The sequence below is a fragment of the Liolophura sinensis genome, chromosome 3 (assembly GCF_032854445.1).
Source record: "Liolophura sinensis isolate JHLJ2023 chromosome 3, CUHK_Ljap_v2, whole genome shotgun sequence".
NCBI classification, from domain to species: Eukaryota; Metazoa; Mollusca; class Polyplacophora; order Chitonida; family Chitonidae; genus Liolophura; species Liolophura sinensis.
Genome location: NC_088297.1, coordinates 3,806,581 through 3,832,481, shown reverse-complemented (window position 1 = coordinate 3,832,481; position 25,901 = coordinate 3,806,581). Strand labels below are relative to the sequence as shown.

General features: G+C 39.6%; 1 protein-coding gene across 3 annotated transcripts; it reads left to right on the top strand.

Annotated features, from left to right (window-relative positions):
- Window positions 1-1,919: 1,919 nt before the first annotated feature.
- Window positions 1,920-25,901, top strand: LOC135463799 (dynein regulatory complex protein 1-like). Of its 3 annotated transcripts, none has more exons than XM_064741239.1 (20): window positions 1,920-2,100; window positions 3,059-3,259; window positions 4,485-4,536; window positions 5,080-5,136; window positions 5,886-5,960; window positions 7,009-7,146; window positions 9,546-9,755; window positions 10,478-10,617; window positions 11,498-11,557; window positions 13,923-13,997; window positions 15,611-15,757; window positions 16,783-16,886; window positions 17,530-17,684; window positions 18,578-18,667; window positions 19,847-19,930; window positions 20,774-20,824; window positions 22,443-22,606; window positions 23,445-23,597; window positions 23,862-23,964; window positions 25,667-25,901. In XM_064741239.1, the coding sequence occupies exons 1-20, from the start codon at window positions 1,985-1,987 to the stop codon at window positions 25,724-25,726; spliced, it is 2,235 nt and encodes a 744-aa protein (XP_064597309.1). In that variant the 5' UTR covers window positions 1,920-1,984; the 3' UTR covers window positions 25,727-25,901. The 3 variants fall into 3 exon arrangements, with proteins under 3 accessions (XP_064597309.1, XP_064597310.1, XP_064597311.1); XM_064741240.1 differs by lacking the exon at window positions 25,667-25,901 and adding an exon at window positions 24,088-24,202 and having other exon boundaries at window positions 23,862-24,012; XM_064741241.1 differs by lacking the exon at window positions 20,774-20,824.

Here is a 25,901-nt window from a genome sequence, read left to right as displayed (position 1 = left end):
ACATATACAATTATATAACACAGAAAAATGTGATAATTTTAAATCAGCAAATCTTTAAATCATTTGGAGTTAAGTAGGAATATGACATATATGCTGTATTTAAACAGATGTATAATTTCATTATTTGATAAAATATTGCTTTAAGTATGCTCGTTTAAAAAGACAACATTTGGACAATATTTCACAGACACACTCAGGCTGTTCCATAAAATTGTAGCATAGTAAATAAAACTTCGTTTAAACTACTGTGTCCTATGTTTTGATACACAGAGTTTCTTGCTGTAAGGGGATCGGGTATTATAATTATGTACAGTTGGAGAAACGTTGAAGCTGTGCAAGTACTGAGGGGCAGTGCTGTTAAAAACTTTATAGGCCAGAACTTCACGCCTAAAATTTATCCTGTTAGCAATAGGCATGCAGTTCAGCTATTAGACTGTTTTGTCTTCAGTCTTCAGTAGAGGTGACATTTATTTACTTGATTGGTGGTATTTCACTTATATGACGGTGGCCAGCTTTATGGCAATAGGAAATCTGGTCGAGCCTGAAAGAAACCCACAATCCTTTGAAAAGATGGCCCTATGTGTACGCATTGTCTTATTTCGTTTTTCTTTACTGTCAGTGTGCTGTTGCACTGATGTTTCTACTAATGTTTCGGTAGTGTGTAATCCCTGCCCATTTCTGTATGTCAGTTTGGTGATGTGTGGTACGAGATATTTGATGGTTAATGTTTTTGTTGAATGCCGTGAAAGCTTTAACAGCACTGCATCAGATTTTTAAATGGCCTGCAAACCTGCATCTAATCCACGACGGATTTGATGTTTGATGGTTTGGCAAAGTTTTGTTTGGCCAAGGATGGCCACAAATGTATGTCGGAGTGCGCTCCATTTAGAGACCTGATGCGGTCACCTGGCCAGCAGCTTGCTTTGAGCATTACCAAAGAAGCCTAGGAAATTAGAGGTCAAAGTTGCGACAAAACGACAAATGAAAAGCTAAAAAACAGGAGTGTCCACAAACTCCAGGACCTGTGAGATGTACTTAGGCCTAATGGGTAAGTTTTTCCTCCAATGCCACAACAAATTGCTATGTTAACTGCAACCGGTTTTGACACGAGTGTTCTGACGCTGGTTTGGGGCTATCCTTGGGTGAACAAAATCTTTGCCAAACAGCACGTCAGCGCAATCTCAGATAAAGCTGCACCATACAGCGGACATCAGTATGTTAAGGACAGCACAGGAGAAGTGCAGGGTATTAATGCTCGCACACATAACCATGTTCCTGCATACATGTACACATAGCACAGTAAAGATCTTCGACTTCCGTGGAACTATTATGTGTCTCATTGTGTTGTTTAGTTACTCCGTTTTACCCGATTCTTTCCAAAATACAGAGACCTAACCTAGATTCGTCGACATTTTTGTAAACAACGTACGCTATGCACGGAAGACATCACATTCTGACCTCAGCCCGAGTACAGTCAAAGCATGTTGACAACTACAACATGGGAGGGTAGCTTGGAATAAAACGTGAAATTTAACATTTTCCGGGTTTGTCGATCTACGATATACTTCCCAAAACACTCAGAAAAAGTTTCCTAAACAGACGAACAAGGATGCGGTATAAGACGGTTTATATTTAGGGCAGATGACGGACGATTTCAACATTTATTTCCATACTCCAAAAATGTGATACCAACCACCATGTCTGAAGGGTAAAAAAGGAAGTGAAGTGAGAACTGTGGGAAAATTTTATTTCACTTTCGCGTGCAATTAATTTAACTAAAAATAAATAATTTCAGTGACATCTGATTTAAATTTTATAATAGGAAGTTTTTGCACTTTTACCAATTCGTACGTTCATACCAGACACTCCGATCTCGAGGTCACGTGACCAAATACATACCAGCCGCATAGCAACCATAAATAAGGAAAATCTGCAAAGTTGAAGCGTAAGGGTTACACAACGGAGAGTCAGAGATCAACTAAGGATGAGTTCAAGCGGCGAAGAAGAAGAAGTTGGCCCTTCTGTGGATTCCAATGACCCAGAAGAAAGAATCGCGGCTCGTCGTATTAGAATAGCGCGACGAATAGAAGCTCAAAGACGGTAGTTGCATATTACTATGTGTTGTTGTTGTTAATGCTATAATGCCATTTTGGGAGGTTTGCACTATACTTTGTCCACAGGTCGAGTGCTTAAACAGTGGACAAACTTCTGTAGAAGTGTGACTTATTGTAACACACGTTAAGGCAAGAAGTCGTTCATTTCAAATCAAACATATATCAAATATTAAAAATTTTCCAAAATGAACTTACTTTCACGGTTTCAGCTGTCATTTTTTTTTATTAACCGAGTTACCAAGGTTCTTGGAATTTGCTAGTCATCAAGATCCGTATATGGTGAAACTCTGGCAATACTGTTTGAAGAACAAAAGAATGAAAATTTTCAGCATGCTTTTTTTTGTGTGGCTTCTGCCCCCAAAATCAGTAGAAATTAATTTCTTTGAAACAATCTTCTGATGACTGTCATCACAATGCTGCCAATAAGACCATTACACATTTCAGTAGTCATGAGAGTTCATTTAGATGTATTCAAAACAATATTCAATATCAGAGCTACGATGAAAGCCCTCACCCTGTCTCGCCTAAATCTGTGTGAACTGACAAAACCCCAGGAATGCTGATTGGTCTTATATGTATGCACAGGTACAAATCTAACTAATTGAAATAAATAAGAAATCAATTTGGGACAGAAAAATCAGCATCAGTGTCAACAAGTCAGCAAAGTGAAACATTTTTAAAATTACTGACATCCACATTAAAGACCAGATGAAATATGCTTTTGTTTGCTGACAAAACCACATGGCTGCAAGATGTAATAGAAGAGTTTTGGCGACCAAGTATATGTCTACAAATCCACATTTCTTCAGAAAAAAGCAGTATCCAGTGCCATCTTAATAGCCCTTCATTTAACTGTACATGAATTGGCGTCACCATTAAGCTATTTTATTTTTCACTTTTGAAAAAAAAAAATGAGTGATATATAACATTTTACATGGTTGCAGTGCTGCTATGGGTGTCAACCCTGATGATCAGAAAGAGGTGAAGGAAGAGACAAGTAAGAGCGGGAAACAAATGGAAGACAGTCGACTGAGGTTGACCAAGCTTAGAGATGATGGAATGGAGCTGGTCACAAACATCAGGGTCGCTGGAGATGCTCGGGAACAGATCCGCAGAGGTGAAGAAGAGGAGTCAAAACGCCAGAGGTTGGTGCCCATGTGTAACCCCACACTATTCATTGTGCTCTGGGTGACAGTAAGCAGCCAGAGGCACTTGTAGAGCTGTTTAGATATTCCATTTATCAACCATAAATCTTTACAAAAATAAAAAAGATGTATGAGTGGAATACACTTAGCGAGAATAAAGCTCATAGGAGCGTGTTCTATCCTATGGCAGAAAGTAGAACAATAACAGACTGACAGAGTATAAGGGAATATTTGCATGTGGTGATAATATTACTGTGTCATATATAAAGATACGTGGCAACAAAACAAATTAACACAAAAAGGAATCATAAAAGATGTAAGAAACTTGATGGACATTTATGTGTGAATTTTATTTTACTTTTTTTCTTCATATTTGTCATTTAACCTATACGAGCAAACCAAAAGTGTGCCTTAATTAAACTGTTCAGTGAGATGTAATTTAAGCCTGGATTTAAAAAGAGATGTGATTTAAAAAGAGTGAGTGGTTTACTCTATTCTCGAGGGCAAATTGTTCTAAGGGAGAAGTATGACAGATTCGTTTTGTACATAGTTGTGTTTAAATCTAATCGCGTTCCTTTTGTCACATTGTAATGGGTAACTGATTGGATGAATTAAACATTCCGTTGCATGTAGATCAACTTGTATTCCACAGTATGGTGTGCATGTTCCACCAGTATGGTGTGCATGTTCCACCAGTGTGGTGTGTGTGTTCCACCAGTGTGAATGTTCCACCAGTATGGTGTGCGTGTTCCACCAGTATGGTGTGCATGTTTCACCAGTATGGTGCGATGTTCCACCAGTATGGTGTGCACATCTGCGAATCACCTACCGGGAAGTTTGGCATAACTATGGTTTACCCGAGCAACTCTGGTTTCCTCCACCCATGAAACTGACCACCATCGTAAAAGTAAAAAGAAGTCCTGTGTATGGCATTAAACGACAATAAATGATGTCATATTGTTACCCCTCTGCCTTGTATGTTGGATGGAGGTATTTCTAGGCCTGTACTGTTTTGGTCACCATCAGATGAAATGAATGGTGAATTTTAAGTTTTACTTTTATTCCATTTTGGGATCTTTTTGGTGTCTGTTTGTCCATAAAGCACGTATAGGGAAAACAGATGACTCTCTGTGTGAGACCTAATTGCGAGACACTCATGTTACAGTTAACTGATATTTACATTTGACATTTAAGAACGTTTTGTTTTGGTTTATTTTTTGTATAGAAAGGAAAAACTAGAACAAGAAGCCAAAACCGGGAGTGAAAGGTTTGAAGAGGTAAATATGAAATCTGGATCTGTATTTGCAGACTACTGTATATATAGTATATCATTTGTATATATACATGTGCAGATACAGGTATGTACAGTAATGTTCTCCATAGGTAAATTGTAGGGGCTCATTTGAATCTTTCAATTTTCGTACAAATGTGCTTGTTCTGTTCTCTTAATGGATGGATATGTTAAGTATACATGTTTAAGTTTCTTCTTGATCTTTTTTTTTTTGGTCCTCCATGGCTCAGTTGGTTAGCGCGCTAGTGCAGTGTAATGACCACCAATGCTGTCGCTGTGAGTTCAAGTCCAGCTCATTCTGGCTTCCTCGTCGTTCTTCCAACAACCTGTGGATGGTCGTGGGTTTCTCCTGGGTTCTGCCCAGTTTCCTTCCACCATAATGCTGGTCGCCGTTGTATAAGTGAAATATTCTTGAGTTCGGCGTAAAACACCTATCAAATAAATAAATAAATCTTCATCTTTTATTAGTGTTATTACACCTCGTACAGGAAAATTATATACTGATAACTATTTTTTCTTTTTTTTACAGATCACAAAGAAATGGGAATCTGCCTTGCAGAAAGATATTCCTCAACATTTACATGAGGTAAATATTAAGACCACACATACAATTTGTTGTTGTTGTTAACGTTCAATTTAACTAATAGGAAAATGTGTATTGACATTATCACAATCAACAAGACCCTCTTTCAAAAACTTGGTCAGTTAAATTTTCCGTAATTTTTCTCACAAATGACATCACCTTATGGCACTGTAATCTAGACAACGTGTTTCACAAAAGAACTGAGGAAGACTTACAAAATTTTGTGAAAGTGGCAGCTGCTCTCTGGAATGTGGAGTGGAAATAAGAAGATGAATATACTTAACCTGTAACTTTAAATAGGAGGGTTTTTGAAGTACTTGGCAAATTGAATTGTGGTTAACTCGGGTTTCCTCTTGAAAATTTGTAAGTGAAACTTCTTGAGTACAGTATGTAGTAAATCACCAGTCAAATGTGTGAAAACATGTAACTCTCACCAATGTGGTCGCTGTGAGTTCAAGTCCAGCTCATGCTAGCTTCCTCTCTGTCCATAAGTGAGAAGGTCTGTCCAAACCTGTGGATGGTCGTGGGTTTCCGCCCATCATAATGCTGGCCGCTGTCATATAAGTGAAATATTCTTGAGTACGGCATAAAACACCAATCAAATAAATTAAAAAATAAGTTTTAGGATTTTGTATTAGTGATTTTTGGTCATATTGCCTTTTTAACTACTACAATCTTTTTCTAGAATACTACTTGTTCTTCTGTTCATTGAACTCAGATTTACTCCAATTGACCCGTCTCTGTTTATTTAGATGCTTCGACAACAGAAGAGTTCATGTGATGCAATGATTGACGAAAAGAACAAACTAATATCTGACTTTCAAACAGTAAGTACATTGTTCTTGAGTCCTAAGAGAGGCCAGGCAGAAATATTAAACTGATATGAATAATAATATTCCTTATCTGATGAGGAATCGGACAGATATGACGTCGAGTGAGGTTGTTATGATGGAATGACTTTAAGCGCATTGAAGAGTACAATGTCATTTGTGGCTATATGTCAGGGTTGGGTGACATGAAGCGTTCTTGCATGACGCCACACTAGGGAAAATCAGTAAGGACAGAAAACTTTTGTTTCCGTGTTACCCTCCCAAATTCGCAACAGTGACTGTAATATGTTGCATTTTTCCTGACAACGTAAGGAAGTAATTCTGACCATTTAACCATGTTTTTAGGAAGTACAAGTCATGACACTAAATTAGCTCGTTCAGGTAGAAATAAGCCATTTCTAATTTTGAGAGGTTTGATGCCGAATGGTGTGGGTAATATCTACAGATAAATGATGGCGTATAAGTCCACTTAGGTGGACTTACAGATAAATGACCTTGTATAAGCACATTTAGGTGGACGTACAGATAAATGACCGTGTATAAGCCCATTTAGGTGGACGTACAGATAAATGACAGTGTATAAGCACATTTAGGTGGACTTACAGATAAATGACTGTGTATAAGCACATTTAGGTGGACGTACAGATAAATGACCGTGCATAAGCCCATTTAGGTGGACGTACAGATAAATGATTGTGTATAAGCCCATTTGGGTGGACTTATATGAAGTTTATTGGAGATCTTTTGGCAGTTATAAGTATATACCTTAAGCTCTAAAATGAAAAAAAAAACTTAAAATTTAGCCTCTGGTAAAGTTACCCATTTGCCTAATCCTTATCAACAGTTCTGTTGATCTTGGAAAATTGTTTTGAGGTTTGTTTCTGAGATATGTGTCAGATGATATCCTATTACTTGAAGAAATGGAAGTTTTAGCATCTAAGGTATTATTTTATGGCATTTATTTGCCTCTAAATGTACTCTTTTTTTAACATTTGACTATAGACTGTAGTAATAACACTGTGTTTGCATGTGCTCCCCCACCCAGGAACTAAAAGCAAAGGATGACCAGTATGTTAAGGATCTGAAGAAACAGGCTGAGGACGTGGACTTGATGATAGAGAGGATGGAAGAGCAGATCAAGAACCTGAGTAAAGCCTACCGAGAAGAGCTGAACCAGTGTGAGGTAAGGGAGATAACTACGCTAGTTGACGTATCGCTGAGTATAGCATACAGAGAACATATAGGTGACAGACTCAACAACGTTTCTAGGCATTACAATTTTCAGAGATCTGGAAAAACTGTGTAAAGAAAATTTAGATCCAGATATAAAGAAATTAAAAAGTTAAAAGAAGTGTGATGTCTAAGGATACGTTTGAGAGAGATCAAGTCTTCGGTCTTTGTATGAATGAATAAAGCACCAAAGCTTGTCTGGCTAAGAAGGTATTTTAGTGATGCAGAAAGTTTATGGGAACTGATTCCAACTCACCTATTCAATGGGCTAGGTGGGTTAAGTTTCCGACTACTTTGTAATTATCATATCAAAAAACTGAGCAAAATCCTTAAGCGTTTTTACTGTAGTGTCCTTAAGTTTTGGAAAGAAATACAGCCAGAGGTTGTTCCATTTTAGGGTCAAATTGTTTGGAACAATAAACTCATTTTGAAGGGAGGGAAATCTAGTTATAAGGCACTCTGGAGAGAAGCTGGGATTGTGTATATTCAAGATTTGTTTGATGAAACTGTCACTTTTAACCATTGAATTTGTTTGGTTAGCAAAATATGGTTATCCCAGTAACATACAACAGCTATAAGTTTGAAAAACTCTGAAAACTGATATTTTGAAAAATGTCTCAAATCACCCTATTGTTGTCGGTAAAAGGCCAAACTTTATTTTGATATGACGTACATCGGAGACATTAGAATGGATAGTGATAAAATAGCAACTAAATTAATGTGTAAATTTCTTTTAGATCGTATTTTTGTAGAAACAGCTGTTAAATCTGCCCCAGCCAATCTTCATTTCTCCAGATAAGAAAATTTGGCTTTTATCTCATGAAATTGGTGTGAACAACAAAGTGAAATCAATGCAATACAAGATTTTGGACTATTTATCCATGTAATAAGTATCTGTTCAGAGTGACAGTTAATGAGTTCCCAACCTGTGACTGGTGTGACCAGGAAGATACGACAGAACATATTTTAATTACATGTCCTCAGAAAGGCAGATTTTGGCATTTATATGTTTAAATTCTGAGATAAAATACTTTACAGAAGCTTCTGGGATATTTTGAGGGTCCGCATAACAAAGAAGTTAATTTCTCCGTATTACATTCAAAGTATTATATATATGTATGTCACATTATGAAAAACAGTGTCTATTTCTCGTGTGTCACTTCGTATATTCGTAACAAAATATCAACTTTATTAGGAGGTATCAGAAAGAGTAAATTTGATTACTTGAAGGCATTCCAGGTTTAGATATAGCATGCTGTTCTAGATCTAACCCTACATGAATATTATGTTCAGTCCATACTGATGCAGTCCATCCTCCTTCTGAAAATATTGTACATCATGACAAATGTTAGTGTTTCGGTATAACTGTGATATTGGAACGTTGTACACACATATATAGATACACAGAGATTGATACAATAATGTTCCCAAAGTAGCTTATCTACAATGTACCCTGTAACCCAGGCCACTTGGTCAATGTAAGGGTGAGTTGTAAATTCGTGGCCAACGGAAAATAAATCCCCAGTGGTACGTCCAGGGTTAACCGAAAAAAAATAAAAACAAGCATACAGAGAAGATCTGAATAAGTGTGAAATAGGGGGAGATAACAAGCTGACAGCTCTGCTTTAGGCAATACCAAGTTTATTTTATCTAACAAGTGAGCAGACACTAAAAAATGGAATAAAAATAAAACTGAAAATCCACCTTTTGATTTTGTTTCATCTTGAAAAGCATCTAATTTGTCGAAAATGTAGACCATCGTGGAAAATTTTTTCCTGTTGAAGACATGTTCACATGAAAACAGCCTATTCATAAAAACAGATCTGACAAAAGGTGGATTTACAGGTTTATTTTTATTTTTTTTCTGACTGTTTGGTGTCGGCTGGCCTGTCAAACACAAAACAAAATTGGTGTCACCTTAGGGAGAACTTATGATTATCCATTTTCTGTAATGGCTACTAAATACTTTTACCGGCCCGGATAGCACAGTTGGTAGAGCGTCTGCTTCCGGTAGATCCAGGATCAAGACTGGATCGAGTCACACCTAAGACTTTAAAAGAGGAAGTTGTAACTTCCTCGCTTGGCGTTCAGCATGAAGGGGATAGTGCAACGACTGGTTGACCCGTATCAGTATAATGGCTCGGGGCAGCTTACTTGCCTTCGGTAAGTCGTATCAGTGAAGCAGCACTAAATAAAAGTGCGGTGGAAATCCGTCCCGCAACAAGGAGGCACATTACACGTGCATGCACCCTAATGATTCCTTCGTCGTCATATGACTGAAAAATTGTTGAGAACGACGTTAAACCCCAAGCACTCACTCACTCACTCACTAAATACTTTTCATGCACACAGAAAGCGTTTGTGACAGAAAGGAGCGAGTTGCTGGAGATGCACAGGAAAAAGTGGGAGGAGAGGATGGTGTTAAGGCGTGAGAAGGAGGTGGAGTTTCTGAAGACACGCGAGAAACGCGTGGAAGAGTACGAGAACCAGCTGCAGCTGCTGCGCATCCAAGACTCTGAGGAGTACAACATGGTGAAGATACGACTGGAAACTGATGTACAGGTGGGTTGTTTTTTTCTACGAGTGCAGATATGGGGTATTCAAGCAGGGTGTAGCAAAAAGCATGTTCACATTTACTGTTTTGTAAAGATGTATTTTAAAGTGTTTAAATAAGGGTCTTAAGATAATTACTTTTGGTGCGGAAACTCATATTTTCAGGTAAGTATCATCCTAGTATCCAAAGAAGGTCCTCCATGGCCGAGATGTTAGGGGTGCCAGCACGGCGCGATGACCCAAGAGTCTCTCTCCAATGCGGGACGCTATGAGTTCAAGTCTAGCTCATGCTGGTTTCCTCTCTGATCATACATAGGAAGGTCTGTCAGCAACTTGTGGATGGCCAGGTGTTCCCCATACCGCATAAAACACCAATCAAATAAATAAAATTGATACCTACCAGAGAAACCCTAAAGCCAAAAAGACGATATGTCAGCACAATGCAAACAGGTGTTCAGATATTGGGTCAAACAGCCAATTCCCTCTGCAAAAATCAGTATTTCAACCGACTTGAACAAGTATGATGACAGTTGCACAAAACATATTTTCATTATTCTGCAGCTTGTTGACATATTTCTTACAACCTATTTGAGAAGAATTTCGATACTCGGTATACCTAGTACTGTTTATGAGTTAAGTTTATGAAGCTAAAGGATTGCAAATCACATCTAAAGCTGTTACCTGTGCTCTGAAAGGTTGAAAAATTTTAAAAATATTTTTGTTTTGAGCAGATCTTAGAGCAGCAGTTACAACAGATGAGAGCAACGTATCAGCTGAACCAGGAGAAGCTGGAGTACAATTTCCAGGTGCTCAAGAAAAGAGATGATGAAAACACAATCACAAAATCCCAGCAAAAAAGAAAGATTACAAGGTACACCTGCTGTATTTTCATAAAGGTTAACAGTCCAGATGGGTAGGACCAAAAAATAAAGAAGAAGAAAGCATAAAAAAGTAGGAACTGAAAATGTTGTCTTGTTATTTTCCATTTTGCTAGTTGATTTAATATATTTATTTATTATGTCTCCCTGCCCAAAAGTTAGTTGTCACCAGATTGCTGTCATTTATTTATTATGTCTCCCTGCCCAAAAGTTAGCCGTCAGCAGACTGCTTGTCATTTATTTATTATGTCTCCCTGCCCAAAAGTTAGTCGTCACCAGACTGCCTGTCATTTATTTAATATTCACACACAGAGCTTAATATACACTCTTTGGTAAGATGAGGAAACATTTTGCTGCAGTTCTTAGCTTGAGCCATCCCGCTTTAGTCTGCATCTTTGGAGTTATTTTCCACTCTAATACTGTTACAGGATTCTCTTGCAGATGTGAGTGTCTGACTATTTGAATGACTCATGAAAACCAACCCACATAAAAATACAACAGATTGTAATATGTGATGCCTCTAATGTTTGTGTTTGTTTGGTGTCTCTGTGTGGTTTTTGCGCTGGACACTCCCAATTTCTTGTGCCTATAAACCTTGACTGCTATCTTAACGGTGAAACTTTCTTGACTACAATATTAAACACAAATGTCATAATTACAAACAAGTCCAGCTCATGCTGGCATCCTCTCCGGTCGTAAGTGGATGCAGATGGTCGTGGGTTTCCCCCGGGCTGTGCCCAGTTTTCTCCCACCATAATGCTGTCTGCCGTCGTATAAATGAAATATTCTTGAGTACAGCGTAAAACACCAATCAAATAAATAAATAAATAATTACAAAAATATATTGATTTCTTTACATCTTTCTTTTGACAGGTTACAAGATGTCCTAAATGGCTTAAAAATAAGGCTTGCCAAGCAGGAGAAACAGTACAGGTATGTGGCTAACAAATAGCAACAGTACAGGTATTTGGCTAACAAGTAACAACAGTACAGGTATGTGGCTAACAAATAGCAACAGTACAGGTATGTGGCTAACAAGTAACAACAGTACAGGTATGTGGCTAACAAGTAACAACAGTACAGGTATGTGGCTAACAAATAGCAACAGTATAGGTATGTGGCTAACAAGTAACAAAAGCATACCCAGCAAATATGTGTCGGTCATACTGATGTAATTCTGAATCACTGGTTTATATTCTAAACGTCTTCAAGGCTTATTAAAAAGTACAAATTTAAAAAAAAGAAAAAAGACATAATTGTAGTAAATTGTATAATCAGCCTTTTTGTCCATCCTCACAGAATAGCGTAACGGAATTTTGGAAAAGGCCTGATATTTACTAATCCAGGCTGTGTAGTATTATGCCTGTTATTATGAAGCACTTACTTACGTAGAACATCCAGTTGCTTGCCATGATTTGACTGAAATATTGCCGATATGGCGTTACGCCAAAATCATTCATTGATTCCCAGTTGCCTGTATATTTTCTCAACCCCAATACCTCAACCTTTTAGCATCAGAAAAAGCAACTTACAGGGCAATTGATGCACATTTTTAATTTGATTTTGGAGACAAAACTACATTGGTTGGATAGGCCAGCTTCACAACTTCAGGGCTTCACAAGAAGTATAATTTTAGAAGTCTCAAAGAAGAGTGTCTTCAGAATATGCTTAAATAAACACTTTGCAAACATGTGAAAAGGTTTAAGAATCACATCTGAAATATTTTCACATCACATGCGGAATATTTTCATATCATCATCATTAAAACTGTGGAAAGCAAATTTTTTTTTTTTTTTGCAGATATTTGAGTGATTCGGATTAAATGGTGTTCCAAGTTGTAAATCTTTCTGTACCAGAGTGTCACTTTTATCCCTTAAGTGTCACTTTTACCCCTTAAGTGTCACTTTTATCCCTTAAGTGTCACTTTTACCCCTTAAGTGTCACTTTTATACCTTAAGTGTCACTTTTATCCCTTAAGTGTCACTTTACCCCTTAAGTGTCACTTTTTTCCCTTAAGTGTCACTTTTACCCCTTAAGTGTCACTTTTACCCCTTAAGTGTCACTTTTATCCCTTAAGTGTCACTTTTATCCCTTAGGTGTCACTTTTACCCCTTAAGTATCACTTTTATCCCTTAAGGCTTGTGTCACCTAATTCTACAAAATCCAGTTCAAGTTTTTTCACTGAACTGGAGGAGATCTTTAGAAGAAAAAGACCACGTAAAACTGAAGTTAGTATCAGGAGAAAGACAATTGAAAACTATGTCAGAAATATCCTTGCCATTAATTTTTTAAAAATTTTCAGTGAACTGAAAATGTGAATGTTTCAGTTTTCAATGGTCTTTTGGTGCTTGCCTCATTTTTCACAAGAGTTGTTTTGTCAAGGGTACTTAATTTCCAAACTGACCATTGGGGCTTTGAACTTTTCATGCGGGCTCACCTCCACACAAGAGTTGTTTTGTCAAGACTACTTAATTTTCAAGCTGACCACTGGGGTTAGCTTTGTACTCCCAATGTGGGCACATCTCCCCACATGAGTTGTTTTGTCAAGACTACTTAATTTCCAAACTGACCAATGGGGTTAGCTTTGTACTCCCAATGTGGGCACATCTCCCCACATGAGTTGTTTTGTCAAGACTACTTAATTTTCAAGCGGGCTATTTGGGCTAGTTTTGTATCCCCTATTCAGTCTCATCTCCCCACAAGGGTTGTCACAAGAGTTGTTTTGCCTAGGCTACTTAATTTCCAAACTGACCACTGGGACTGGCTTTGTACTCTTCATGAGGGCTCATCGCACCACAAGACTTGTTTTGTCAAGACTACTTAATTTTCAAGCTGGCCATTTGGGCTAGTTTTGTATCCCCTATTCAGTCTCATCTCCCCACAAGAGTTGTTTTGCCTAGGCTACTTAATTTCCAAACTGACCACTGGGACTGGCTTTGTACCCTTCATGAGCACTCATCGCACCACAAGACTTGTTTTGTCAAGACTACTTAATTTTCAAGCTGGCCATTTGGGCTAGTTTTGTATCCCCTATTCAGTCTCATCTCCCCACAAGAGTTGTTTTGCCTAGGCTACTTAATTTCCAAACTGACCACTGGGGCCATAGGAAAGTTGTAGTTTAAATCCATTTTTAAAACCAAAATTTTATATCTTTATATGATATGAAACATCCTAAACTGCGTATTAAGAAATAAAAACCAAATATCCCATGTATCCTTTAATTACTTGGTTTTAATGTTTCCTTTTCCCTCTGGCATGTTTGGTAAATGACCTGTGTTTTGTGTGTTTACATTTACAGGGATGAGAACCAAAGCCTTACGGAGGATTACAAGAGAATCCGCAAACAGTTTGAGGAACTGCAGAAAAAGTCAAAGTAAGGGCTTTTTGTTTGTCTTTGTGGATTAAGGGGGCCTCCGTGGCTCAGTCGGTTAGCATGTTAGCGCAACTTAATGACCTGCCTCTCACCAATGCAGTCGCTGTGAGTTCAAGTCCAGCTCATGCTGGCTTCCTCTCCGGCTGTAAGTGGGAAGGTCTTCCAGCAACCTGTGGATGGTTGTGGGTTTCCCCCGGGCTGTGCGCGGTTTCTACCCACCATGATGCTGGCCGCCATCGTATAAGTGAAATATTCTTGAGTACGGCGTAAAACACCAATCAAATAAATAAATAAATAAACAAAAGGTTATTTACATGTGTATGTATTATATATAACATATAGATGACCATGATATGAGATCACCAATCAATCAAATCAATCAAATCTTTGTGGATTAAGATTCTGAAAGGCCGTAGGTCTCTCAGTTCCTGTTGTTACACCTGATGATGGCACAGAGTTATTGTGCATTGGGGGTACTCACCTGAGGCCCAATTCCACAAAGCCTTTCCTGACTAAAGTCAAAATTTGAAGTTTTAGAGCTTATTCTTAAGACCAAGAAATTACCATTTTGACCACCTTATAAATGTCATCTTAAGATAAATTTATCAAACTTTCAACTTACAGAACCCAAAAGTGAGCATAGTCTGTGATGGAATTTAAAATTTGGACTTAAGTCAGATAAGGTTTGGGGAATCCGACCCTGTCCTTAATCCTTAACATATTCAAACCAGTACTGTTTGATAAGTCTTAGAAATTCTGGGGCAAAGAGATCTAAGCACATCATCAGTGCTCACAACTCATCATGAAAAGATGTTTTTTGATCTTATTATGGTGCTTAACTGGGCTAGCTGGTGCTATATACTCATCGTGTTTGAATTAGATTGCCATATTGGATATAACGGTTGTAATCAGAGCACAACTCTGAGATACCTACATTGTACTAGCATGATACTCAGTGTGAATACTGATTTCACTCGTTCGCCAAGTGCATACCTTAAGTCTTTCTAACATCATTGAAAAGTGTTAACTGCTTTTCTTTCCATACTTTATATACTTTCTTATTTCTTTTGTCATTTTTCGGAATTGGCCATGTGATTATTGATTTGGATTGTCCATTTTGATTGACAGCTGGTATACTATGGTCTGTTTTGTTCCTTAGATTTAAGGCATTGTCTCAGCAGTTTTACAGTCTGCTATGGCTAACGATATAGTACAAATCTCTCCATTGGCCAGTCAGGAATATGTTAATTAGCCATCTCTTGGTCCTGAAAGGTTTGTTTCGTTCGCTCTCCGTTGGCCACGGAAGGAGATAGTTGCCACTGCTGCTACCGAGTCTGGCTTCAGTGGAGTTGTTGGTGGCATGTATTGTAATGTGGTAACTCACGCGGCTTGATGCCACTTCTGGAACATTGGGACATCACACTGTGTCCTCCGGTGGCCACTGAATCAGCCATAGTGGCAGTCAGATTGACAAATGGAACGCATCCCTAGATCAAGGCAGAAGCAGATGTAGACTGAAGGCTATGAAGGGAAGGGTGATCATGCATCTGCCAAGCTTAACACTCTAGTACAGCACAAGTACTAACTGGATATAAATCTGTTTTGCCTTGCAGACATTTCATGGCTGCCGACGCTAAGAAATTCCATGACATATGGTGTATGAATGAAGAGGAGCTGAAGGAGCTGGGACACGGGGTGATTGAGGCTGATAGGGTGATCCATGAACAGCAGCTGGGGTTGAACTACCAAACCCCTGACATGTAAGTACAGGATTTCTCCCTCATTCCTGATGCTGCCATGACTGAGTGGTTAGAGTACCAGTGCAGTGCCTCTCGCCAGTGAGGTCGCTGTGAGTTCAAGTCCAGCTCATTCGGGCTTTCTCTGCAGTCATGCATGGGAAGGCCCGCAGCAACCTTCGCATGGTCGTGGGTTTCCTCCAGTCTGTGCCAGTTTCCTCCCACCATAATGCCTGCCACCGGCATATAAGTGAAATATTCTTGAGTACGGCGTAAAGCACAAATCAAATAAATAAATAAATCGTGTTGTCCCAGGATCATGAGATTTAAATAAGTGTTGACGTATAGCGTTGTTCCTTAACTGGGATTTGAACTTGGTTAAGATTATTGTACCAAGAGTGACCAATTAACTCTAAGACATCTTTATCCACCATCGGTATGTATGTATGTATGTATGTATGGATGTATGTATTTATGTATGGATGGATGTATGGTGGGTGGGTGGATGGATGCATGGATGGATGTGTGTGTGTGTGTGTGTATGGATGGATGGATGGATGGATGGATGAATGAATGGATGTATGTATGAATGTATGGATGCATGCATGCATGCATGGGGTGGAACGTCTTCTGATGTTGAGGAGTCATTAGGTGTGTGTACATATGCTGTGTCTTCTTGTGACAGGGAGAGTCCAAGCTGCCAAAGTGCTACCGCTACTGCAGTGTCATACTGAAGACACCAGACATGAGACTCCACCCAGTCACATTATACTGACACCTGGCAAACCAGTCCTGTTTCCTTGCTCTAACTTCTCAGTCTTTGGTGTGAGCCTGCCTCGGGCATGACATATCAGAGTTTTGGATGAAATAAACAAAAGCATGTTCCCATATGTTCATAAAGCATTGTAAACCTCTGCGGTTAATCTGGCTAAACAGTTGATTAAAGCTGAACCTGGTACTATTGTGTATCTACGATAGAAAAACTGCTGGCTAATTTAGTGAAACAATTTTTGCATAGAGATACATGTGGTACTGTTGTGCGTCCACAGTAAATTCATGGAGAACGAGGGCCCACTGAACCGTGATGCAAGTCTGGAGAAGGGTGTGTCTGCTTCACAGGTGCTTCAGGAGGTGTTATCACAGTCAGGTACAGGTATGGACGCCTACAGTGACATATACCATCTTTGAATCAGACAAATCAGACCAAAAGGAAGTTTTGTATTATTTGTTTATTTATTTATTTGATTGGTATTTTATGCCATACTCAAGAATATTTCACTTATACGACGTCGGCCAGCATTATGGTGGGAGGAAGCCAGGCAGGGCTGAGAGGAAACCTGTAACCATCCGCAGGTTGCTGCCTGACCTTCCCGTGTACAGCCGGAAAGGTATTATTTGCTGATTTCTTTATTATATCGTGCTGCAGCAAGGGGATACATACTAACTTGGGTTTGTTCTGATGTTTCTGAAACACTTCTCTGGTTTCTGTGTAATAACTGCTCTCATGTAAAGTTCACTTATTCTGTTTTCTGCCATGTAACTTGTTTATAAAGTCTTTGCAGGCTCTTCTTCAAAAGTATATTAAAAATTAATCTAGGCTTTGAAATTTGGCTTTAGCACTTTTTACTACACGTATGAAGGGTTAAGTGAAGACTAAATTGTTGCATTTTGATTTTTTTTGAGCTGAAGGCTAAGCCTAATATATTGAATTTCAAAATTTTGACATCAGTGAAAAATTGCTTTGTGGAATCTGTTCTTGGGCCATGTTTATAGAGCAGTGGCTTTTTGATTGACAGGTGGGAGCCAGGTAGGCGTGACTGGTGACCGTGGCGATGCGGAATCTGAAGGTTACCCTGAGAGTGAGGGGATGGAGCAGCAGAAAAGTACAATCATGTCCAAGATTTCAGCTTCTACCATCAAGATGATCCTGGAGTTGCTCTGTGATGAGTCGGTATGTACACCTTGTGTTTGTAGCAGGTGGGCCAGAGAAATGTGATAACCCTCTCATGTGGGTTATCACAATTATTGAGAATGTTTCAAAATTACGCCTACATTGAAAGGTCTCGCAGTAACCTGTGGATGGTCGTGGGTTTCCCCCGGGCTCTGTCCGGTTCACTCCCACCATAATGCTGGCCGCGATCGTATAACTGAAATATTCTTGAGTATGGCGTAAAACACCAATCAAATAAATAAAATCAATGAAATTCCACCTATGCCTGACTGACATTTCACACACATTATTGAAAGGATATTAGACACCTGTTCATAAAAGTTTCAGCACCAGAAGGGAAATACCATAAATTTCGTCCATGACTAACTTGCACATTTTTACTGATTCTGCGAGATCTATTGATATTAGAAAGATTTTTTGAGCTTTGCTTGGAACATGGGATGATATTCTACTGGAAAATTGTTTCCAGTTTCAGCCCCAAATATAATATTTTGTGACATTTATTTGCCTCTAAAAATGCACTTTTGTTTAGGAAATTTTAGGTCATTTAGGGTAGTATTGAAACAGCAGTGAATTTAAAACTTCAAATGTTCCATATCCTTGACACATAAAATTTGATTTTATATTTTAACACTGTTTAAAAACACACTTTATGATGCTGAAACTTTCCTGGAAGTTTGTCAAATAGCCATCATGATTATATGTACATGATGTGTGTGAAATATCAAAATCTTAAGTTTTGATCATTTTGAATAATTTCGATTTCTGGCCCACCGAATATTGTAATTCACTGTTTAAGTGGAAGAAAGTAAACAAATGAAGTTCATCAGGTTTTGGGGTTTTTTAAAAATATTTTCAGCCGATTTTTTTTACCATATTTGTTTGTTGTTCAGGGCTTCTTGGTGGAGACAAAGCTGAAGACTCTGCTGGCCCCGCTGGAGCAAGACGAGAGATCGCTGATGAAAGTGGATGCCATATTCAGTGTGAGTGAGTTTGAGTGGGTTGAATGAGCTACGCCCGTGTCAGAAGAAAGGTTAAATGATACACATTTAATTTATTGCAGACTTTCAGCTTACAAAAACCTCTTAGCAAGTCTAAATTGTGTCATCAGCAAAACAAAATTGGCTGTCCTTTCCACTTTTAGCATCAACCCTAATTCTTGAACCTTTTTAACCGCCTCTGCAACAAATATTTTGAAACGTTCTGAGAGAACTGTGGGATGTAGAGAAATAATTTGCACAATTTTATGAAGCTTGCATCATTCTTTAATGACACAAACAAATTATTGTTAGCGTCATTTTCATAATTGTACGCATAATTTCTAATGAAAAAGCATTTTAGTGGTTTAAAATGAAAAAGTGTTTTAGTGGTTTGAAAGGTTGAGGATTTACAGTTGTTACATGATGACAATCACACAATGTCACCCCTCACTCGTATGTAGCCAGAAATGACCTTGTACCTGCAATTGCTTGTGATATCATTCCAGCAGAATTGCTTATCTTGATATGCTTCCATATGTGACGGAAGGAATATCATCGTGTCACATCTGGCAAATTGTTCAGACTACCCGGGGATTTATTTTTGAGGACACTCCAGTTATAGGCGTGAAATAGTGTTACTTATCGTAAATCATTTCTTCCCGTGATCCGTGCAACCTGCGTTCTGAAGTGTTACCTTCATGTGCTGTAATTCGTCAATCTGTTTGCGTGTTTGCAAGGTGTTTATTCAAGCATATTCTGAAGGCATTATTCTGTGTAGACTGATAAAATTGTACTTTTTGTGGAGCCCAGAAATTGGCCAACCCAACCAATGTAGTTTTCTCTCGAAAATCAAATTTAAAATGTGCATAAATTACTCTGAAAATTGCTCTTTCATTTAAGAAAAGGTTAATGAAGTAGGGTAACTTAAAAGAATTTAGCCTAGTTTCTTTTCGAACTGGAGTAGCTCTTTACAAGGGAAAGAATTCACTTATACTGGACACTGTACTTCTTACGCTGGTCATAGCTAATCCTTAAGATATCCTTCACCATTTGCTGAGAAATTTATGAATGCGTTGATCATAGATGCCAAAGTTCTTAATGTATCAGGTGAAATAAAAATAGAGTGTGTAGAGAATAAAATGAACATGTAAAAATATTTATTTTTGATTCGAATGGTTGTAGGCTTTAGGAGTGGACACAGAAGAAGATGTTCACAAACTGTCAACATACTTCATGAAAGTCAGACAGAGGGAGGATGAAGAAAAGGTAAGGGGAGATAACCCCAGTAGTAGGGAATTTCTGTTTTCTCTACCATATATATTAGCCCAATACTTTCATTTATAAGCACTATGCCAGGTGTTTTAGTACATTCCTGTTTCTCAAGCGGTGCGTTTTCACACTGTTTCTAATGGTATGTGCACCAAGTTTCCTGCGTGCACACTTGCATACATGTAGATACTGAACAGCTAAGTAGCTAGTCCAGCTTTGTTTTTAAAATATTCAAACTTTAATATCGGTTTTGATTTTTGGAGGGTCCTGACCAGAAATTACATGTAACAACAGTGTAACAATCCAGTCTTGATTCGGACTTGTCTTGTCATTGGGGACGTCCAATCTTGATTCGGACCTGTCTTGACATGGGGGACGTCCAGTCTTGATTCGGACTTGTCTTGTCATTGGGGACGTCCAATCTTGATTCGGACCTGTCTTGTCATGGGGGACGTCCAGTCTTGATTGTACTCATGTTGAAACATTTCTTATGATATGTAATAATTTTGATTTTGCTTGACTACACGCTTACTTGCTTCAAACAGTTTACAATGAAAGAATTATTTTTCCTCTAAACTGTCTACCTCGCAGAAGAGTGACTGGCTGTGCAAATGCTTGATTATCTTGCGTTCTTGGCGTGAAATTCACGCAAGGTGAAATCATACTTTAAAGAGAGATTTACAGATTTTCAGATAATGAATCCCAACATTTTGAATTAAATTGACATTGAAAATCATGATTTTGCCTTGTGTGAACTCTGCTTTCCTGTCTCTTAAACTTGCTTGCTTATGAATCAGTGTGTTTGCTTCTCTTCCCTATCAAACACGTGTGTGTGCACAGAAAGATGAGGGTGACGAGAAGACTTTGGCACAGAGTCCTGATGCTACAGAGGTGAGCCTTAGAAGTCAATTGTGAAACGTTCTTATGCCACATCCACTTGTGACTCTTGAAGTTGTCATTGGGGACGTCCAGTCTAGATTTGGACCTGTTTTGTCATTGGGGACGTCCAGTCTAGATTTGGACCTGTTTTGTCACTGGGGACATCCAGTGTAGATTTGGACCTGTTTTGTCATTGGGGACATCCAGTCTGCATTTGGACCTGTTTTGTCACTGGTGACGTACAGTCTAGATTTGGACCTGTTTTGTCATTGAGGACATCCAGTCTAGATTTGGACCTGTCTTGTCATTGGGGATGTCCAGTCTAGATTTGGACCTGTCTTGTCATTGGGGACGTCCAGTCTAGATTTGGACCTGTTTTGTCATTGGGGACGTCCAGTTTAGATTTGGACCTGTTTTGTCATTGGGGACGTCCAGTCTAGATTTGGACCTGTCTTGTCATTGGGAAGGTCCAGTCTAGATTTGGACCTGTCTTGTCATTTGGGACATGCAGTCTAGATTTGGACCTGTTTTGTCATTGGGGACGTCCAGTCTAGATTTGGACCTGTTTTGTCATTGGGGACGTCCAGTTTAGATTTGGACCTGTTTTGTCATTGGGGACGTCCAGTCTAGATTTGGACCTGTCTTGTCATTGGGAAGGTCCAGTCTAGATTTGGACCTGTCTTGTCATTTGGGACATGCAGTCTAGATTTGGACCTGTTTTGTCATTGGAGATATCCAATCTTGATTTGGACCTGCCTTGCAGTTAGGAATGTCCAATATTGATTTGGACTTGTTTTGTCATTGAGGACATCCGGTCTTGATTTGGACATGTCTTGTCATTGGGGACGTCCAGTCTTAATTTGAACATGTCGTAATTGGGATGTCCAGTCTTGATTTGAACATGTCGTCATTGGGACATCCAATCTTGATTTGGATGGACCTGTCTTGTCATTGAGGACGTCCAATCTTGATTTGAACATGTCTTGTCATTGGGACGTCCAATCTTGATTTGGACGGACCTGTCTTGTCATTGAGGACATCCAGTCTTGATTTGAACCAGTCTTGTCATTGGGGTTGTGTGTTGGGGTTCTTGTCAGCAAGCTAGATCTGTCAAATCTTTCAAAATGAGAATTTGGTACAGACACTTTTGTCACCATGGCAAAGGTCTGATTATTAAAAAATTTGGGACACAATTTCTTGATTTTTTTCCCTCTATTTTTACCAGGTTTTACAAATTTTTTTTCTTTAAGAACCAATTTCTGTGTTTCATTGTTTTTTTTGTGAGTAGGATTTCTCACACTCTAAGTTATAACGGTGAAATTTCGAACACACTTGTTGATAAACTGATTAACATTTCATTTTTTCAAGTTTGACAGATTTTATAAGTGGTTTGATTGGTCAGGAGAATTGTAGACTTCCTCAATGGTTGTGAGGGCCTTGGTGAATGTAAGTGGTTGACAACGCCTGCCTGGCAGTTAGCACAGTCCATAAACGTTCTTTGAAGACTACCTTGCTGTCTTCCACCGGTGTGGTGTTCATGTCAATGGCTCCACTCATAAAACTAACAATCAAATAAATACATAAATTCTGGGCAGAAGTTGTGAAATTGGTGTTGCTTATGTTGTGGTAGGTTGAGGATGCGGACGCTGAGATCCTGAGGCTGACGGGCCGTGAGGGGGAGGCTAAGACAGAGTCCACAGTGGGGGGAAGTCCAGAGGACATCAGCCTTATCCACCCCAACGAGGTCATCAAAGCCCTTCGCATGTTTGTGGAGGACAACAGAAAACCTATCAGGTAAGTCACACAGCTTGTAACACAAAGAAGAGAGTAGAGGCTTTAGTGGAGTGACCAGTGAAAATTATGCCCAGAATTACTATTCTTATTATTTATGTCCTCTTGGGAATGTAATGTTGTGGTCTTGATTTGCACATCTCTGGGTGTGGCGTTCCCTAAGGAGGCGTTAAGATATCTTAAGAGAATTGCCCTAATTCCTTAACCTTTTCCGCACATGAAACAGCAACTTTCATTGGAGAGAAAACTACATTGGTTAGGTTGGTCAGTTTCAGGGCTTCACAAAAAGTATAATTTTATCAGTGTATACCTCCTAATGCCCTCAGAATATGCTTGAATAAACAGGCGAAAATGTAGACTAGTTGCAGTAGGTAAGACAATTGACATGTTCGTTTTCATGTGTACCACTACTTATATGGTCTAATTAATTTTTGAAGTTTTGAGTTTTATATAATGAGTTTGGTGATATCATTTGAGCATGACGTATGACCACTCTTACCATACTCAGTGCATTGCCTCATGTTGACAACAGTGCTCCATGTCGAAGGCCCACATTCTGGCCTTATTAACAACAGTGCTCCATGTCAAAAGCCCACTTTCTTGCGTCATATTAACATCAGTGCTCCATGTCGAAGGCCCACTTTCTTGCCTTATTAACATCCGTGCTCCATGTCAAAAGCCCACTTTCTTGCGTCATATTAACATCAGTGCTCCATGTCCAAGGCCCACTTTCTTGCCTTATTAACACCAGTGCTCCATGTCAGAGGCCCACTTTCTTGCATCATTAAAATCAGTGCTCTGTGTTAAAGGCCCTTGTTTCATGTTATTTTTATTTCCACAGAGAGAAAGGTCACAAGTCTCAATTTAAAATCACGGCCCTGGAGGCACGGGATAGTTCTGGAGACTCCCAGTACTGGGCTTCGTACGCGCAGCTGCTTAACAAGAGGAAGGAACAGGTGTGGAACGCACTGTTGGAGGCCTTTGAGAAATACAGGTAAGCATCCTGTAACGAGCATTAGGTTTGTGCTAGTTGCTCATCTGGATTGAGTGTATTCCCCTGCGGGGCCCCACGCAATGCTTCATTTTAGTATTATATGCATGTTTCTCTAAGAATTCTAGCAACTTGCATTGGCCCATTTCAGTGACTGCTTATATTTTTAAATTATTAAAGTTAAATATGCTTTTCAGAATGACGCGTGAAGGGTGTGCCATGTTGGGAGTGTGTTTTATTTATGTTTTATTTACTTTGTGGTTTCAGTGAGATCCTCTCCAGCCGCTCCACCCTAATCACAGAGACAGATGCTCTCCGTCAACAGAACGCTGAGCTCCGGATGCTCCTTCATCAGTATGTCAACTCCAAGGTATGTATTCTCTGTGTGCTCCAGCCTTCTCTGTCAACTCCAGGGTAGGTCTTCTCTGTCAACTCCAGGGTAGGTCTTCTGTGTCAGCTCCAGGGTAGGTCTTCTCTGTCAACTCCAAGGTAGGTCTTCTCTGTCAACTCCAAGGTAGGTCTTCTCTGTCAACTCCAAGGTATGTAGTGTCTGTGTGCTCCAGCCTTCTGTGTCAACTCCAGGGTGGATCTTCTGTGTCAACTATAGGCCTTCTGTGTCAACTCCAGGGTAGGTCTTTGTCTGTCATCTCCAAGGTATGTATTCTCTGTGTGCTCCAGCCTTCTGTGTCAACTCCAGGGTAGGTCTTCTGTGTCAATTCCAAGGTAGGTCTTCTCTGTCAACTCCAAGGTATGTATTCTCTGTGTGCCCCAGCCTTCTGTGTCAACTCCAGGGTAGGTGTTCTCTGTCAACTCTAGGGTAGGCCTTCTCTATCAACTCTGGGGTAGGTGTTCTCTGTCAACTCCATTGTAGGTCTTCTCTATCAACTCCAAGATAGGCATTCTCTGTCAACTCCAAGATAGGCCCTCTCCTGTCAACTCTAGGGTAGGCCTCTGTCAACTCTAGGGTAGGCCTTCTGTGTCATCTCCAGGGTAGGCCTTCTGTGTCATCTCCAGGGTAGGCCTTCTGTGTCACTCCAGGGTAGGCCTTCTGTGTCAGCTTCAGGGTAGGTCCTATTTGTCAACTCTAGGGTCCCCTGGAGCTTCTGTGTCAACTCCAGGGGAGGTTTTCTCCGTCAGCTCCGGGGTAGGTCCTCTGTCAGCTCCAGGGTAGGTCTTCTCCGTCAACTCCAGGGTAGACCTTCTTTGTCAACTCCAGGGTGTCACCTTCTCTGTCACTCCAGAGTAGACCTTTTCTGTCAGCTCCAGGGAAGATCTTCTCTGTCAACTGCAGAGTAGGTCTTTTCTGTCAACTCTAGGGTAGGCCTTCTGTGTCAACTCTATGCCTTCTGTGCCAGCTCCCAGGGTAGGTCTTCTCTGTCAAGTCCAAGAAAGGTCTTTTCTGTCAGCTCCAGGTAGGGGTCCTGTATCAACTCCATGGTAAATCTTCACTCAGCTGCAGCGTAGGTCTTTTATGTTAAGGATAGGTCTTCTCCGTCAAGTCCAGGATTGGCTTTTTCTGTCAACTCCAGGGTAGGTCTTCTCTGTCAACTCCAGGGTAGGTCTTCTCTGTCGGCTCCAGAGTAGGTCTGCTCTGTCGGCTCCAGAGTAGGTCTTCTGTGTCATCTCCAGGGTAGGTCTTCTGTGTCAACTCCAGGGTAGGTCTTCTCTGTTAACTGCAGGGTAGGCCCTGTCTGTCAACTCCAGGGCAGGTTTTCTCTGTCAACTCTAGAATAGGTCTTCTCTGTCAACTCCAGGTTACCTCTGGTATGTCAGCTTCAGGGTAGGTTTTCTCTGTCACTTCCAGGGAACTTCTTGTATGTCAACTTCAAGGAAGGTCTTCTGTCAACTCCAGGATAGGTCGTCTCTGTCAACTCCAGTAATGTTGAGGCTGGAGACAATATGGCGATAGTAATAAAATCTACTATCACTACATCTTTAATAATAGCGTTGTGACATACTAATGCTTGAATTGTGTCCCTTGTTATAATGTCCTCCTGTTATAATGAAAACATCTGTTAAATCTGTCTACATATAAAAACCTTCAAGTTTAAATATTGTTTTATTTTGTGCAGGTCAATGCTGAGCTGGAAATTCCTCCTACCAAAGTCCTGCAACTGGAGATGAATCCATAGACAATTGTCAGACTTTTTATGAATTCAGAGAGACGGATTTTTAATAGGATACTCACCGTGGATTTAAAAAAAACATCTTTTGTTGCTGAAATAAAGATGGCTGTCGTGCAGATGATGGTGGAGCCCTGGATATAGGCATGTGTGTTTTTAGCCCAGCTCGTCATACCTGTACATG